Here is an 18,245-nt window from a genome sequence, read left to right as displayed (position 1 = left end):
AATAGCATTCAAAATACAAATTTTTGAAAATGCCGCAGCCATATTAACTCAAAAATATTTTGTATATAGTATAGTGTGATACCATCTATATGTCGGAGATGAAAGAACACCGGAGCCTTTGGAATTTTGGATAATCCCGCAACATTGTAACCTAGAGTCTACTATAGCTGTAATTGAACAATTGTAGTTATTCAATCCGATTGTAATTGTTCGAGAGTTGTGATAATGAGCTTGGGCTCGAGGCGACAGTCAGTCGCCGAACGTAACCGCGGTCACGGGATGAACGCTTTGTCTAACAAAGGTATGGAGTAATTCTATAGCTCTCCTTAAAAGAAATATTCGTGGCGACACGCGACAGTAAACATTCCAATGGTTTCTGTCCCGTGGCTCGCCACACGCAGACCCTATTCTTCGAGTAAGATGATTGCCAGATGTCGATGCGTCTCCGCAGTACATGTTCAGCTAGCTCGAGGGCCCGTTATAAATCTTAAGATTTAGTCAACTAAAGTCCTTCAAACAGACAAACGGTCTTTGTCCCAACTACGGGAAGATAGGGGAGACCTATTTTTCAACGAGCGGCGTCTCCCACTAGCAACTTTCCCTCGAGGGCGGCTAGCATCTTTTTCTAACCACCGATATGAAGATTGACCAATTAGCAGCAACGCCAATTTCCCTTACTTTCTGAACGAAGGCTTTTCTCGACGAATCCGATGATCTCGTGTCCTTAGACACACCCCGTCATAGTTTTCCTCTGGGGTATCACCGGGACGGAAAGTCATTCTCTCTTGCGGTCTCATCGACAAAAAAAGAGATTAACGCCAGCGACTATTAACACAGAATCTGACTTAGATCTTTGCGAGTGCGTACGGCTACCGTCCCGTTGTCCGCGGGTTCGTTATTGAGCCTAGGATCATTGTCATTAGTTTCTCGAGTATCTAATTACCACAGTTACTTGTCCGGTTCTATAATAATCGTATTTGCACTAGTCAATGTTTTCTCTATTGCATAACGACAACGTGTAACCCAAACGAAGGTTCGTTTCACGCCCCTAACCCTAATTCTAATGTAAACCAGACATATATTTTCCTGGGGGAATCATAAGATTAGCACTACCTACTATGTTACCTATGTCAAAGACTAGATGTAGTAACCAATGAAGTATTTTTAATCCAATTATAATCCAATGGCTAGCGTATTTATTCAAGTTTTTATGTATATCTTCGACTGGTGATTCCCTCTTTTCTCCCTTTTGATTTCTTTGAGCTCGTTGAACTTGCGTTTCTTCAGCTTGAAAATGTTTAGAATCCTTTTCCTTAATTACCCTTTTTTCTTCTTTATTTACTTTATTCACAACACCTTGATTTTTCTCTACCTTTTCAGGATGAATAGTTTCACTGGAAGTGCTTATTATAATTAAATTATTATTTATTTGTATGGAACGTTTAGAAATATTTTCGGTAGATTTAGAATTATTCTTTGAATTTTTATTACAAACCTTTTTGCTTATAGATTCTGTTTTGGATTTAGGGATAGCTATATTTTTATTCTCTATAGTGTGATCTTCCTTGCAATTTAATGATTTGGCTTTGAGTTCGATAAAGTTACCTTCTGATGGTTTTATAGAAGTTTTTGAGTGAGATACATTCGCTATCTCTTTTCCTATTATGGTTGAGTCATTCACGAAATTCGTGGAGTCTTGCTTTTGTATCTTTGCCAAGTCGAACGTGGAGAGGCACTTCGCACTTCCCAGCGGGTCCAATATCTCCGTGATATTAGGCAGTGGATAAGCGTTGCCTATCGTCTCGTCGTTCAATTTCCTAGTTTCTGCTTCATTGTTTAACGTGACATTATCCCTTATCACAGCAACGGAATGGTGTTTGCATTGAAAAGTTGATTGGTTGAAATGATCAGCATCTCTCTTTTGATTTAGATCTCTATCGAGGTATTTATTTATGCATCTTTCTTCCCAGGTTATTGCTCTTGCTTCTTTCCTGACATCTTCTTCTATTCCCGGGTTGTTTAGATATTTCCACGACGGCGGTACAAATCTCCAGTCCTGGCGGTTGTTTCCGATGTAGATATTATTGTATGGTGGATGAACGTTGTTTCGGTTATAATTATTCGAAGGTGTCGGATGTTGGTATCGAATTCTATTGTTCGCTTGTTTTAATTCTCGTGTTGCTTTCACGGCTTGGCGGTACGCATCGTCCAGTCCAAGGATTGGTATCCTGCTATCTTTACTCGTAAATACACCTCGTTTGGGAGCCCCATAACGAAAGCTTCCCTCGTGTCTCGTTCTATCCTATCTTGAAATACGGTGCCGTACTCGTATCTTTCCCCGTTCATTATCGCCAGTCTGAGATCTTTGACGCGATCTATGTAGTCCAAAATATCTTCTCCCGGTCGTTGAAATACTGTAGCTAATTCCCCTTTATATTCGTTAACCGTTTTTCCCGGACCGAACATATCTTTTAATTTATTCCCGAAATCGTTTAAACTTATTACTTCTGTGTCTTCTACGGCGAGAAACGCGTGTCCGCGAAGCTTATTCGTTAATAATTTTACTAACTGAGATTCTTAATGCCTAGGAACCATGTTTCGTGCGCGCTCGCATGCTCTTAAAAATCGAAATACCGAGGGTCGATGTCCGTCGAACACCGGTACTGTCTCTATTGCATCTTTTAACTTAATTGGTTGGGGATTAACTTCTGTCGGTATTGTCGCTTGGGAAATTATCGGCGATGATACGGGTGTCTTGATTTCTTTTTTTGTTTTCAGTGAACGCACATCGTCTTGTAATTTATTCATTTTTGTACTCATGTCGCGAAAATTCGCATCCCATGCTTTAAGTTTTTCCGATAACATCAAGATCATGTCTTTGTCCAATGATTCTAATTTAGTCGCCATTATTTCTTAGGTATATATTTTATCGATAATCGTAACAACTTTAATCCTCCGTGGAACCTATCCCACCGTCTAAACCAACTTTAATCCTCCGTGGAGCGCATCCCATGCTTTAAGTTTTTCCGACAATGTCAAAACCATTTCTTCGTCCAACGATTCCAATTTAGTCGCCATTATTTCTTAAATATATATTTTATCGACAAGCGTGACAACTTTAATCCTCTGTGGAGCGTATCCCACCGCTGCCACCAAAAATTAATCTCTGTTACGTATTTATTTGTTTAAATCGATCAAATTTTAAATTTAAATTTTATTAAATTTATTTTCCGTTTGAGTTGAATTTAATCGGAAGGGAAATATTGAAATGATATGATTGCGTATGAAATATTAATTTAGATTTCTGATTAATACGGTAGTTGCTGCCACCAGAAATAGTCTAAGGACTATTTCGAAAATTTTTTTTATTATTATTATTATTATTATTTTCTTTAAGCTAGAAGTGTTAGTGTGTGATGGGTATTGTTCGTCTGTCGTGTCTTTTGGTAACTACTAGATTGAATTCCCAGGCTGGAAGTGCCTCTGTAAGCACCTTCTTGGCTGTAGGAAAACAAATATTTGTACCTTCGTTTTTTGGTAACTATTAGATTGAATTCCCAGTCTGGAAGTGCCTTTGTAAGCACCTTCTTGGCTGTAGGAAAACAAATCTTTGTACCTTCGTTTTTTGGTAACTATTGGATTGAATTCCCAGTCTGGTGTCACGTCCCGCGCTCCGCGCGTGCCGTAACGAAAAATAGAAAATTGCAATATACAAACAACGCGAGTGACAGTTCGAACACTCCAAAACAAACGCACGGTATAACGAAAATGGAAATTCCTTGATAAAAGACTAATTAAACGTAGTTATATATAGAAAACTAACATACGAGCGTAAATGATAAAATAGAAATAAATACTCTAACGAAGTAATAAATATGAAAAATATAACATAACCTATACCAACTAACAACCCGAGCGAGGTGCGAATCAATCTGGAACAAGAACAATTATATCCGACGACAGGAAAATATACTACAATTAATTAACGAAGATGGAATACGCAAATGCAAAACAAACTATTAAATAAAACCAACTAGTAAATCGAAGGAACAGGTAAAGTCTAGAAGTTAAAATAATTATATACCACATAATAGCAAAAGAGAATAAGTGGAAGACACATTTTAATTAATCAACAAGAAAAGGAGAAATTATAAAACAATTAACTAATAAACTCAGTGAACTGCGAACTCACCTGATGAATCCGAAATAAAATAATAACAAGGAAATAATTAGGAAAAGGGACAAGAATACATGTTATATTTTATTAAATAACAAAAGATAAATGGATAAATAAAATAACTAAATAAACCTGTTAACAAACCAAGTAATTATACATAGTTAACATTCTAATAAAAAATTTTTATTATCACATTACAAGTTATATATGTATGTATGAGATCAATATTTTAATAAATAAATAAAAAAAATTTAAAAATGCATTGTTTATCCCATTGGAAGATTACGTCGTGAAAATATATATATATGTGTGTTTTACATTATTAATTAAATATTAAAATATACAATATTAAAACTAGTTAACACATCAATAAAATCTAGCGAAACATAACCTATGCCACGAAACATATATGTATATTCCAAACAATATTAAAAAAAAGTAGAATTGCTCATAACTTGGTGCTGGATCATCTGAAGTAAAAAAATCAGGTAGGTAACAGTTTCGCCCAGGTAACGCTAGGAGGGTTTTTCGAAATTTCAATTTTTCACTTTTTTGGAACACTTTGAGTTAGCCGATTTTGCGAAAATTTGCGGCTAATTTTCCCTTCAAAGTGTTCCAAAAAAGTGAAAAATTGAAATTTCGAAAAACCCTCCTAGCGTTACCTGGAGAAAACTATTACCTAACGAATGAACTTTGATTTTTTGATTTCGGATGATCCAGCACCAAGTTATGAGGGGCACGGCAATTATACTTTTTTCCGATACACGTCCTAATAATTGCTGCCATTGCCGTATTTTTTAATATTTTTCCGTGAAAATTTTATACAATATTCTTCGAATGTCATACTTTAATGTACTATTGGTTTTAATAAAGAGATTTTTAACTGTGTCGTCACAAATAATTCACAAAAACATGCCTTTTTTTGTATGAATTAACCTTACCCCCCTTAAAAAAAAAATAATTTTTTTCCATTTTTTTCACATTTTATGTCCTAAACAGGCGCATTAAAATAAAATCAATTGTCACTCGTTGACACGTTTCGACTAGCGTCTAATCCGTCGCTTGTTTAGCTTTGGTTTTTGCGAGCAGATTATTTCGAAGAGAGGCTACGCAGAAACGAGTAGACATTTTAAAGCAAGAATGTGGCATCGGTGAATTGGCGTTATGCTGTCCCATCGCGAAATCGTGAGGGCTGTCATCCAGAATTGGTCCCCTGTTGCACCTTCCAGAGTTTGGATATGGATATTAAATTTCACAGCGGGACCTCTACGTGATGTTTCTATCTTTGACGTTGCACCCTGCTTGCTCGACAAATAGAGGACATAAAGAGAAACTCTTAGGTCCTCATTTTTTTTCTTCTTCTTCTTTTTGCATATTTAATGAACTTTTATCTTTACTTAAGGATAAATATTAAATATGGTGGGAATGGAATACCATGCATATTTTATTACGTTTTATGCTTTCGTTTTATAAGGGAATAATAGTCGCACAATGTTTTTTGTTTTATATTAGTTTATTGAATTGTGCACGAACATAATAATAGGAATAGAACGAAATGGATCATACCTAATTCAATAAAATAATATTTTTATTTATTATTGCTTAGTCCGTGCCTTTCGGCTTTGGACGAACTTTCGGTTTTACATCTCTTATGTCCATTTCTCTTCTTATATTCTATTGTTCCTCCCGTTATTTCGCATTCTTCTATTACATGTCTCAGGTCTTCTTCTTTCCTTCTACATAGTCTGCATCTTTTTTCTCCATTTTCTTTCCAGTATTCCCCTGCTTTATAAAATAATATAAAACAGAAATTGTTGTTCATCTATAATCACCTTATCAAACGAAAGAAACTTTTCGGACAACCTAATGCATGTGTCGGGGTAGCGTTGTGGATAGGGTTGTGGGTGTTTGATGAATCTTTATTGAAATTAGCCATCGTTATGGTATAACAAAGGTACGGTTTATCAACACAAGTATGGATACCACAGACTTGACAATCAACCACGGCGATTAGGCGCTCGCTACACTAGTGACAATGGCCTTAGGTTCGATAACGAATCCGCGGTCAGCGGGATGATAGATGTACGTGCTCACAAAATCTAAGTCTCACTCTTTGTTAATAAAACGCTTAATATTTAGTGATCGTAAGGCGTTACTCTTTTCGTGGATGAGATCGCAAGAGGGAGCGACTTTCCGTGCCGATGATGCCACAGAGGAAAACTATATGGGGTGTGTCTAAGGACACGAGATCCTCGGATTCGTGGAGGAAAGCCTTCGTTCGGAAGGTGAGGGAAATTGACGTTGCTGTCAATTGGTCAATCTCCATATCGGTGATTAGAAAAAGATGCTAGCCGCTCTCGAGGGAAAGCTGCACATGTACTGCGGAAACGCATCGACATCTGGCAATCATCTTACTCGAAGAATAGGGTCAAGCTCACTATCACAAGTCTCGAACAACTACAATCGAATTGAATAACTACAATTGTTTCATTACAGCTATGGTAGACTCTAGATTACAATGTTGCGGGATTATCCAAAATTCCAAAGGCTCCGGTGTTCTTTCATCTCCGACATATGTTTAATTACATTTTTTTGTATTTCTATAATATATTCCTTTGCTACTGTTTTATATGTATTTAAATGAATATATTTTTTATTTTTTTAGACATGCTTCGTTATATTAGTTACTCCAATGCTAATCCTCTCTAGTAAATTTGTTTACATTTAGATTGGAAGCAGAATGTTGGAAATCATATACAACGAACAATGTAAAATAATTTATACGTATTTTACATACAATATTCTGCATTTTAATTACTATTTGTGAAATATATTAAAATATTATTAGAAAAAATATTGCAACAAGTTTATTGCGACGGACAACATTTCAAACAAGGATATTTAGAAATACATAAATTATACTTTTTATCGTGTATCTAGTATAAGCATAATATGTACTTCATTTATATCTATTGTAGAAAAAAGTATTAAATTATTCTAATTCAAATATATTTTTCATACTCAATTACTTGAAACTTAACTCAATTACTTGAAATATTTTCATTTTTCTAAACTCAATTTTTATATAATAATCTACGTTAATAAAAAATGGTAAAATTTATTAAACATTGCAAATTGCTAAGGTCTCGTTGAATAAAAGTAATCATATAACGGATAAATTCCCATGACTATTCGTTGAAGAAGATTATTGTTCGGATTTATGGCATGAGTTTACGTCGACATTACGCTACCCTCCATATTGGCATGCAGCCAAATTCACGAACCCAAATTATATTGTCCTAATGCTCGTAAATGTAAGCACAGATTAGCTACGCAAATACGTTAAACGGGTGGTATAAAATGTAGGGATAAACTGTATCCTTCAGGACTCCTTTATTTACAAACTTTATTTATTTTCCATATAATCTACAGCTTCATTCATTTTAACAGTATGCAATTAAGCAACATTAAATAAATCAATCAAATAAACTATAGAAAATAGAAAATTTATGAAGACAATTATGATTTATGACACCAGCTTTCAGAAACTAGATATTATCTCTGAGTCGAGATATTAGCACTTAGGACGGTTCTAGTAATGTTAACGATGCCTCTAATTTTCCATTTCCATTGTGTTCTCAATAGTCGAACGTGTCGCAAACACGGATACTTCCGATTGTTAAGGTAGCTAATTCTAGCGATCTGACCGGTCGAAAGTTACCCCGAGGAATTTCTGTCACGTCCGAATAATTGCTGCCATTGCCGTATTTTTTAATATTTCTCCGTGAAAATTTTATACAATATTCTTCGAATGCCATACTTTAATGTACTATTGGTTTTAATAAAGAGATTTTAACTGTATCGTCATAAATAATTCACAAAGACATGCCTTATTTGTGTACTAATTAACCTTAGCCCCCCCCTTAAATATTGTCCTACAGGCAATAGATCACCTGCCGGGAGAGCTTTAATTGCCTTTAAGGGTCCACCTTGGCGATCCTTCTCTATTGTATAACTAAGAAGCTCTATTCACTTTCTTGTCCTATCGCATTTTATGGCATCCAACATAAACATACATCGACACACATTTCTGCTTCTGACGAAAACGTTTACCTTCTGAATATGCAATATGCAAATAGCTCAATAAGCAAAAAATAAACCATTTGTCTTTCTAATGCTAACACTGATATAAAAACCAACTCTAATATATAGAATCAAAATAAATGTAACAACCATATAGGTTGATATTTAAAAATTAATAATTAATATATTAATAATTAATAGATATACCTCATCTTTCTTTTAATCCTTCCAAGATCAAATCTCTTTTATTCTATAAAAGAAATTCTTCCTCCATCACTCATTAATGGTACTCATATTCATAAATATTATAAAGAAGTCACAATGCACTGAGATCAGTTTCACTGATAATAAATACATTTATTGTTCTATTAATTAATAACTTACTAAAGCACAATGTTATACATACAGCATCGATAAATTTTCTAACATCTTTATTTATACTTCTCTAAGTAATTGTTTGTTAATATTTTTTAGCAGGCACGAATCTCATGGGCAAATTCACACAGACTGTCCGGAGAATCGTTCAGGATGTAAAGGATGAAGGAACATCAAGTAAGTTGCTGTAAAATATTATATACATAGTATTTTTAAAAGAATATATAGATGTATATATGTACATATAGATTTGTAAATTATCATTTGTAATTGATTTCTAAGAACTATATAATTTATTTCAATAATTCACTGTATTTTACTGTAGAATAAATCTATTGTGCTAAATCTATTTGTACTAAATTTAGCAAATTATAAAATGTTCTCTCATATGACAATTTATTTAATCACAATAATTTATATTTAATCATGACTATCTAGTCAAAATCAATTCGACTATTACTTAATCCTTTAACAGTGTAACTCAAAGAAGATTTAAAGCTATGAATTTCATTATTATATCTGCTATTTTCTTCATATTTTCCTTACGTTTGTATCTCTCAAAATATATTTTTTCAAATTATGAACTACTTTATTCTTGAAAAGTATAGAATATACAAAAAAGAATATTATTCCTAAAGGTACCGCTGACCGACCGAGATGAAATTTGGTGAGCATCGTTGGACGAGGCAATAGATCTGAAATATTTTTTTTTTTTTTTTACTTAGTTGTTCACATTCACAATTTGCCCGATTTGGACATTTGGTAGAATTTTTTGGCTGTATCTGAAATATGAAATTTAAACTTCGGGAAATCATGCGTTTGGAAGATATAAGCCCCTATATATATATTATATTTAACAGATCTTCCGTTCGATGTTTTAGGCGAAATTACTCATCCTAACTTAATCTAATCTGCCTTACTCATCTCTTATTCGCGTGCACTTTATCACGTCTCGTTATAACGGATCTCTGTAAATCGTTGTCTCGATGGAAAAATTAAAAAAAAAAAAAGATTAAAAAAAAATTTTCATTCTATATTTTCGACTTCTTTTTTCGCGTCATACAATCCGGTTGTGTTTGTTCGAGATTAATGATAATGAGCCCAGAGTCGAGGCGACAACCAGTCACCGAAGGGATGAACGCTTTGTCCAACAAAGGTATAGGTTAATAAAGGTTAATAAAGATATAGGGTAAATAGGCTCTCCTTAAAGAGAAAGTAAGAATTAAGAAGAAATAGTTGTAACGGCACTTGACAGAAGGTCTTTCAAACAAACAAATAGTCTTTGTTCTGACTACGGGGAGGTAGGGGAAATCTATTTTTCTCACAAACGACGCTTCCCACTAGCAACTTTCACTCAAGGGCGGCTAGCACCCTCCTCTAACCACCACAATGGAAATTGACCAATTAGCAGCAATGACAACATCCCTCACTTTCCGAACGAAGATTTTTCTCCACCAATCCGACGATTTCGTGCTCTTGGACACACCCCATCGTAATTTTCCTTTTCAACGTCACCGTGACGGAGGGACACTCTCTCGCGTACGCTCTCATCAACGAGTTAAGTGACGTCTTTGCGATCCGTGAATATTTCACGTCTTAACATATAGTCCAACTTAGACTTTGACGAACCTGAGGCCATTGTCGTTAGTGTTACGAGTGCCTAATCGCCGCAGTTAGTTGTCAAATCGGTTGTGTCCATACTTGTGTTAATAAACTCTATCTTCATTGTAACACAACGATGGCTAGTTCCAGTGGAGATTCATCAAGCGCCCATAGCTCTAATCCCAACGCCAACCCGACATCAGAAGAGGGACCAGTGCCGGTTATAACATTGCAAGAGCATATGATTATGGTGCGCGATTTTATTCACACGCTGGCGCGGATACAGAGTGCAAAATCTATAAATCTAATGCTACCACATTTTGACCCCGAAATCGCGGGCGCTGATCCAGCCGCATGGTGCGCAGCTGCTAATCAGCTTATGAAGGACAACCCTCTACAAGACAGCGCGCTAATTTCTGCTTTAAAAAATGCTCTAAAAGGTTCTGCAGCGTATTGGTTTAGGCAGATAGTGAATGGCGAAGCGCTTACCTGGCCGATGTTTATGGAACTTTTTACTACGCGTTTTGGTGGTAAAGAAACAGCAACCTCGACATTAATGAGTACGTGGCGGATCGGTATCAACAGGACGCCGACAGGTCGAGGCATCAACGCGGCGCAGCACCTCCCGGGCGATCCGCGGGTACCAACCGCCAACACTAGAGGGCTACGACGACAACGAGTCTGTATGTCTAACTCGCTAGCGGTCGAATATACGAGCGATTGATATAAATACCGCACCTAGCGAGACTCCCTCTACGTCTAAGGCAGGGACTACCGGGCATAGCCTTACTGACGAGTCCACTGGTAGTCCCGGGACGATACGCACAACTCCCTCTCTTTTCATTAGCCTCATTGGTGACCACCGACAACGAACACGCACCTTCGGAGAAGGAGTCAGGAAAGGAGCCAACCACCGACGACGACCAAGCCAGGAAGTGATGTAGCCATTGCAATAGTTCATGGGCATCACCTCCAGCAGCACGTCAGAGGAGGCGACAACCACCTCGTCCCCACGACGATCAGCCTTCCATCATCGACGACAAGCCATTCCCTCTAACTTGTATCGCGCTATATAGCTTTGGGGTCACGCTATAGCGCTAGGGGGAGGCTGTGTGGCGGATCGGTATCAACAGGACGCCGACAGGTCGAGGCATCAACGCGGCGTAACACCTCCCGGGCGATCCGCGGGTACCATCCGCCAACACTAGAGGGCTACGACGACAACGAGTCTGTATGTCTAACTCGCTAGCGGTCGAATATACGAGCGATTGATATAAATACCGCACCTAGCGAGACTCCCTCTACGCCTAAGGCAGGGACTACCGGACATAGCCTTACTGACGAGTCCACCGGTAGTCCCGGGACGAAACGCACAACTCCCTCTCTTTTCATTAGCCTCAAGTATATCCAGAGAAAAACCACAGAAGGACGAAAACATGGCAGCTTACATCGCTCGTCTCCGCTCCCACGAGCAGGCGAAGTGTGAAAATTTAACTAAAGAAGAAATACTCAACGCTAAGATTCATTGTCAAGTGAGCGCACAAGATCAGCCCATTGAACAAATAGCACTTGAAAAGGATATCGAGACCGAGGACGAATTTCTAAATAATACATCAATTGGTCCCGAAGCCAAACGATACAGGCTACCTGACTCGCGGAATAAGTGCCTTTACTGTGGGAGAGTAAAGACCGAGAAATGGAAATGGAAATGGCGGCGCCTAGAAAGAAGCGAACCAGCTACATCGGCCAGGATATTGTGCTTCAAGTGTCGTAGGGTAGATCATATCTCGCTTAATTGTCCGTTACTGGGGGAAAAAAACTATGATTCCAATAACGAACATCGAGCCGACACCTGAATGGTGGAGTTTCCTACTGGTAAATTAAGTCACCTTGGTGTAGAAAAAAGTATTAAATTATTCTACTTCAAATATATTTTTCATACTCAATTACTTGAAATATTTTCATTTTTCTAAACTCAATTTTTATATAATAATCTACGTTAATAAAAAATGGTAAAATTTATTAAACATTGCAAATTGCTAAGGTCTCGTTGAATAAAAGTAATCATATAACGGATAAATTCCCATCACTATTCGTTGAAGAAGATTATTGTTCGGATTTATGGCATGAGTTTACGTCGACATTACGCTACCCTCCATATTGGCATGCAGCCAAATTCACGAACCCAAATTATATTGTCCTAATGCTCGTAAATGTAAGCACAGATTAGCTACGCAAATACGTTAAACGGGTGGTATAAAATGTAGGGATAAACTGTATCCTTCAGGACTCCTTTATTTACAAACTTTATTTATTTTCCATATAATCTACAGCTTCATTCATTTTAACAGTATGCAATTAAGCAACATTAAATAAATCAATCAAATAAACTATAGAAAATAGAAAATTTATGAAGACAATTATGATTTATGACACCAGCTTTCAGAAACTAGATATTATCTCTGAGTCGAGATATTAGCACTTAGGACGGTTCTAGTAATGTTAACGATGCCTCTAATTTTCCATTTCCATTGTGTTCTCAATAGTCGAACGTGTCGCAAACACGGATACTTCCGATTGTTAAGGTAGCTAATTCTAGCGATCTGACCGGTCGAAAGTTACCCCGAGGAATTTCTGTCACGTCCGAATAATTGCTGCCATTGCCGTATTTTTTAATATTTCTCCGTGAAAATTTTATACAATATTCTTCGAATGCCATACTTTAATGTACTATTGGTTTTAATAAAGAGATTTTAACTGTATCGTCATAAATAATTCACAAAGACATGCCTTATTTGTGTACTAATTAACCTTAGCCCCCCCCTTAAATATTGTCCTACAGGCAATAGATCACCTGCCGGGAGAGCTTTAATTGCCTTTAAGGGTCCACCTTGGCGATCCTTCTCTATTGTATAACTAAGAAGCTCTATTCACTTTCTTGTCCTATCGCATTTTATGGCATCCAACATAAACATACATCGACACACATTTTTGCTTCTGACGAAAACGTTTACCTTCTGAATATGCAATATGCAAATAGCTCAATAAGCAAAAAATAAACCATTTGTCTTTCTAATGCTAACACTGATATAAAAACCAACTCTAATATATAGAATCAAAATAAATGTAACAACCATATAGGTTGATATTTAAAAATTAATAATTAATATATTAATAATTAATAGATATACCTCATCTTTCTTTTAATCCTTCCAAGATCAAATCTCTTTTATTCTATAAAAGAAATTCTTCCTCCATCACTCATTAATGGTACTCATATTCATAAATATTATAAAGAAGTCACAATGCACTGAGATCAGTTTCACTGATAATAAATACGGTTCTAGTAATGTTAACAATGCCTCTAATGCTCCATATGCCCTTTCGCTGGCGTCACAGAACCCGTGTAACTCAATTTCCGCTGCGGGTTTGATTATCGTTTTACGTGGAAACTCCACGTTATTCAATAATGGCAGCTGTGCGTAATATTTGCTCCATTCCGTGTGCACGTCAGCCGGTAGGGATTCGTTCCAATCAATTTTTAGTGTCCAGAGTCGCTGGAGCAGCATCTTAGCTCGAACAATTACTGGTGCCAGCAATCCGAGAGGGTCGTAGATCTTGGCGATTTCGGAGCTGATTGTTCTCTTCGTAATTCGAGAGTCGGCATTATTGATTTTGACGGAGTATAGGATCGAATCGTCGAAGGAATTCCAAACACCCAGTGTCTTGAAGGTTTGCGATTCGCCGAGTAGCAGCTTATCGTTTATGTCCTGCTCGGGAAGTCCTCGTAGCAGCTCCCGGTCGTTCGATGCCCATTTTCGAATGTTTAAGCCGGCTAGCTTGAGCAGTTCTGTGAGCTCCGTTCTCAATGATCGTGCCTCGACCCTTGTATCGACTCCTGTGAGAACATCGTCGACGTAGAAGTCTCGCTGTAAGACCGTCGCCGCTCGTGGATATCGATGCCCCTCGTCGTCCGCCAGTTGCTTGAGGCAGCGGATGGCTAGATAAGGGGCCGCTGAGAGCCCGAATGTCACTGTGTTGAGTTGATAAGTGTCGACTTCTCCATCGGCATTGCGCCACAAAATTTGTTGAAATTTCCGATCCTCCGGGCGCACAAGAAATTGGCGATACATTTTTTCGACATCGCCTGTAATGACGTATTGACGAGATCGAAATCTTAGAAGGATGAAAAATAAATCATCTTGTAGTTTCGGTCCCGTATGAAGTACGTCGTTTAATGAAACTCCGGTGGTGGTTGGGGCCGATCCGTCAAACACGACTCGGAGTTTCGTGGTTTGGCTGGACTCCTTGATCACGCCATGATGTGGCAGAAAATATCCGTCGTCCGTGCAGTGGCCCGTGGTAACTTTCGTCATGTGCCCTAATGCCAAGTATTCCTGTATTACGGCGTGATTATCTCGTTGGAACCGACGGCAGAGAGATGTTAGTCGCTTCATCGCCATGGCTCTGGAGGATCCAAGCGAAGGAGTTGTCTCGTTGAATGGGAGAGCGACCATGTATCGCCCTTCGTGGGTGCGTTGAACGTGATTCCGGAAATGTTCCTCGCACTGTCGTTCCGCTTCCGAAATGTGCGCAGTGGGCGGTCCTTCGTCGATTTCCCAAAAACGGGCGAGATCCGCCTGCAAGGCCGTCGTGGACGCGTGAAATGCGTGTGCGGGTGGTTGCGAGGCTGGGCTCCCCCCGATGACCCATCCGAACCGCGTTTTTTGCAGACGCAAGTCGGGTCCATTTGCTTGACTGATATCAAGTTGGCCGACACACAGTGACGCTGGTGTTGGCCCGGCGCTCAATAGCACGTCGATCGGAGCAGGTCTGTGGAATCTTGGATCAGCTAGTCGTAGATTTCTAGGTATCTGTATCGTTGACCGATCTACGGGTTGATCTGGGATCGAAGTCGATATGGTCGGTATGATTAGAAATGTCCAGGTGCGTTCGTATGTGCCGTCAACGGAGCAGATTGTGGCCGTGATGTAACGTTTCGAGGTCGTCGACAACGTGTTAAGTGTTCCGATTGGGACCGAACATTTCCGTTGGTTGAGTCTTAACGAATTGGCGAGTCTCCCGGTGATGAAGTTCATGCTAGCGCCGGTGTCTAGCAGAGCTCTACAGCGGAACGGTTGAGTTCTATTGTCCAGTATGTTGACCTGCGCTGTGACTAACAAATCGCGGTGGAGTGGTCCGGAAGGAGGCGAGGTCAATGAGTCTGTTTTCGGTGGTTCGGTCCCTAGCAAAGCCGTTTGAGGACGTCAGGGTTCCCCTAGCTGTTTAGAACTGGGGGAGATATTTGATCCCGATGCCGTCGTTCGCGATGACCGAGATTCGCGTTTTGGGGATGTTCGCGGCGATGTTCGGGGAGACGTTCGGGGAGACGTTCGTGGAGACGCGGATGCGCGTCTCGATCGGTGTGACGACCGCGCGGTCGGTGAACTAGGCGGAGATCGACCGTTGGATGATCGGTCTCTCGACGATCGACCGCTCGATGTGCGGCTTGCACGTGTTCGTAATCTACTGTGACCATGATCTTGATGTAAATAAGTATGGTGTCGCTGTCTACAGATGCGACATGACCCGGCGGAGCATTGATTAAGAGCGTGTCCCTTGCCTAAATAATTCGTACAGAGCGACGCCCGTTTGGCAGTGTCGAGGCGCTCCTTGGGCGATTTCGCTTTGAAGACGTCACAATTCCGTAGTTCGTGTTGTCTTTGACATTTCAATTTTTCACTTTTTTGGAACACTTTGAAGGGAAAATTAGCCGCAAATTTTCGCAAAATCGGCTAACTCAAAGTGTTCCAAAAAAGTGAAAAATTGAAATTTCGAAAAACCCTCCTAGCGTTACCTGTGCGAAACTGTTACCTACCTGATTTTTTTACTTCAGATGATCCAGCACCAAGTTATGAGCAATTCTACTTTTTTCCGAGACACGTCCGAATAATTGCTGCCATTGCCGTATTTTTTAATATTTCTCCGTGAAAATTTTATACAATATTCTTCGAATGTCATAAGTTAATGTACCATTGGTTTTAATAAAGAGATTTTAACTGTGTCGTCACAAATAATTCACAAAAACATGCCTTATTTTGTACGAATTAACCTTCCCCCCCCTTAATTCTTTTGTCCTAAGCCTCTCCAGATTTTCGCCTTCATCTCGATCACGCTTTGTTTTTGGTATGATACCCGAACCTCGCTTCTCCGTGGACCTTTCACCATTTGCTGACTCTTTGAGATTTGGTTGTCCAGCATTACACGCTCGATTTAGCCTGACAACCAATACTGACCTTGCACCAGATATTGGTAGATTCATGTGCGTAAGCTTGTTTCTTAATTCTTCCAGCGTTAGATTTTCCTCACTTGAAAATTGTTCCTCTTTACAATTTGCCATCTTAGTCTTTTCAATAATGTCCTTTGAATACACACGATATTATTATCAATGGCTAACGATATTGTCTTTTATCCCACCGCTCACCGATAAAAAACAATAAAAAATTTTAGAATAATAGAATAATAGAAATAATAAAAGAATAATAGAAATAGAACAAAATGGATCATACAAAATATGGACAAAACAAAAAATGTTGTGCATCTATTATTTCTTTATAAAACGAAAGAAACTTCTGGGACAACTTAATAACAGAGAATGAAATTTCAGAAAATGGATTCAGAAAATCGAGTAAATAAGTCATTTAAAATTTTATAGTATTTTATTAACAATGCTTAACAACCAATAAACAAGTGAAGTTTTATAGCGGTAACAAAGATGTATTACAGGGAAATTAAAATCGTACATTCGATATGTACTATAGCATAAAATTCTGTTCAAATCAATGGACTAAGATCGTTTTTAAAACTACTTGTACACGTAACTACTCGCTATTTTCCACCAGGAAACACAGAACGCATAAATAGGAAGATGTAAACACTAGTACAACACTATAACATCTAGCATACATTACATTTTAACTAATCCAGCATGATGTCTATTAGTTAGTCGTGTACTAGTGAACACCAGTTCATACATAAAAGCATTTTCTTTAAATGTTATCTATAAGGGCCAGTCCGTTTAAGGAACGCTATTACAAACACACAATTTCCTTGTAACATTTTACTTGCTTATTAACATACGTCACATTCATCGGATATCTAGTTACATGAATTGCAAACTAATAGTTTTACTTACACACATCAACATCATGCGATTCGTCGGCTATTCTCGTTTTTTCTAACTCTACCTTTTTTCAAGAATCTTAACGTCCTTTACAGTATTAAAAGTTTTTTTTTTTTTGGAGAAGTAATATATATATATTAATGTATATATTTAAATGTATATAAATATATATACATTTGTATTAAATGCCATTAATAACTATAATTTTTATTAATAAATATATATATATACGTATATCAATATATTAGAAATAATATATCAAAATTTGACACGCAAAGATTTAATGCAAAATTGTGTTTAAATGAAAAGATTTTTGACTATTTTTTTATAATAGTTTGTATTCTGTACATTAAAGTTTAACAACGATTAGCAGCATTATAATTTGACGTTAAGATTCTGTTTTTTTTAACGAAGCGGTTATTAAAACATCAAAAACTTTAGTTCTCAACACGAAACAGTCAGGACATCGACGTTTTTCTTTAACGAGAAGTAGTATATATATAGTTTGCATTAAACGCATCATTTATGCATATATTGATAATGAACGTTGATTTCCTTAATTCTTTAAACATAATTTGTGTACAGTCAGATATTTCATGTTCATATATTATGATCAGACATAAAGAATTTTAATAGAAATAAAAGCCAGTGTTAAATAAGAACAGACGCGTGTGTGTATAAATTCATCAAGTACATGACATAATTTACAATTGATCAACGTGAGCATTGTACTCTAACTGTACTTCAATAAATTACCATACACATAATAATGGAACTGGTAAAAATCTAAACGATATCATACATGATTATGGTATAGCTATACAC

At 37.7% G+C, this 18,245-nt stretch overlaps 1 protein-coding gene across 1 annotated transcript in view; it reads right to left on the bottom strand.

Moving 5' to 3' along the window:
* The window catches only part of LOC117162475 (uncharacterized), a 417,893-nt gene extending 401,256 nt beyond the window's left edge, over nt 1-16,637 (bottom strand). Inside the window, exon 1 of the mRNA XM_076621188.1 lies at nt 16,342-16,637. Within this exon, the coding sequence (XP_076477303.1) occupies nt 16,342-16,637 (296 nt within the window). The remainder of the gene's footprint in view (nt 1-16,341) is intronic.
* Between the last annotated feature and the right edge of the window lie 1,608 nt (nt 16,638-18,245).

This window comes from Bombus vancouverensis, chromosome 1 (assembly GCF_051014615.1).
Source record: "Bombus vancouverensis nearcticus chromosome 1, iyBomVanc1_principal, whole genome shotgun sequence".
Classification (NCBI taxonomy): Eukaryota; Metazoa; Arthropoda; class Insecta; order Hymenoptera; family Apidae; genus Bombus; species Bombus vancouverensis.
The sequence above is the reverse complement of the archived record's forward strand: the minus strand, read 5'-3'. Positions and strand labels throughout refer to the sequence as shown.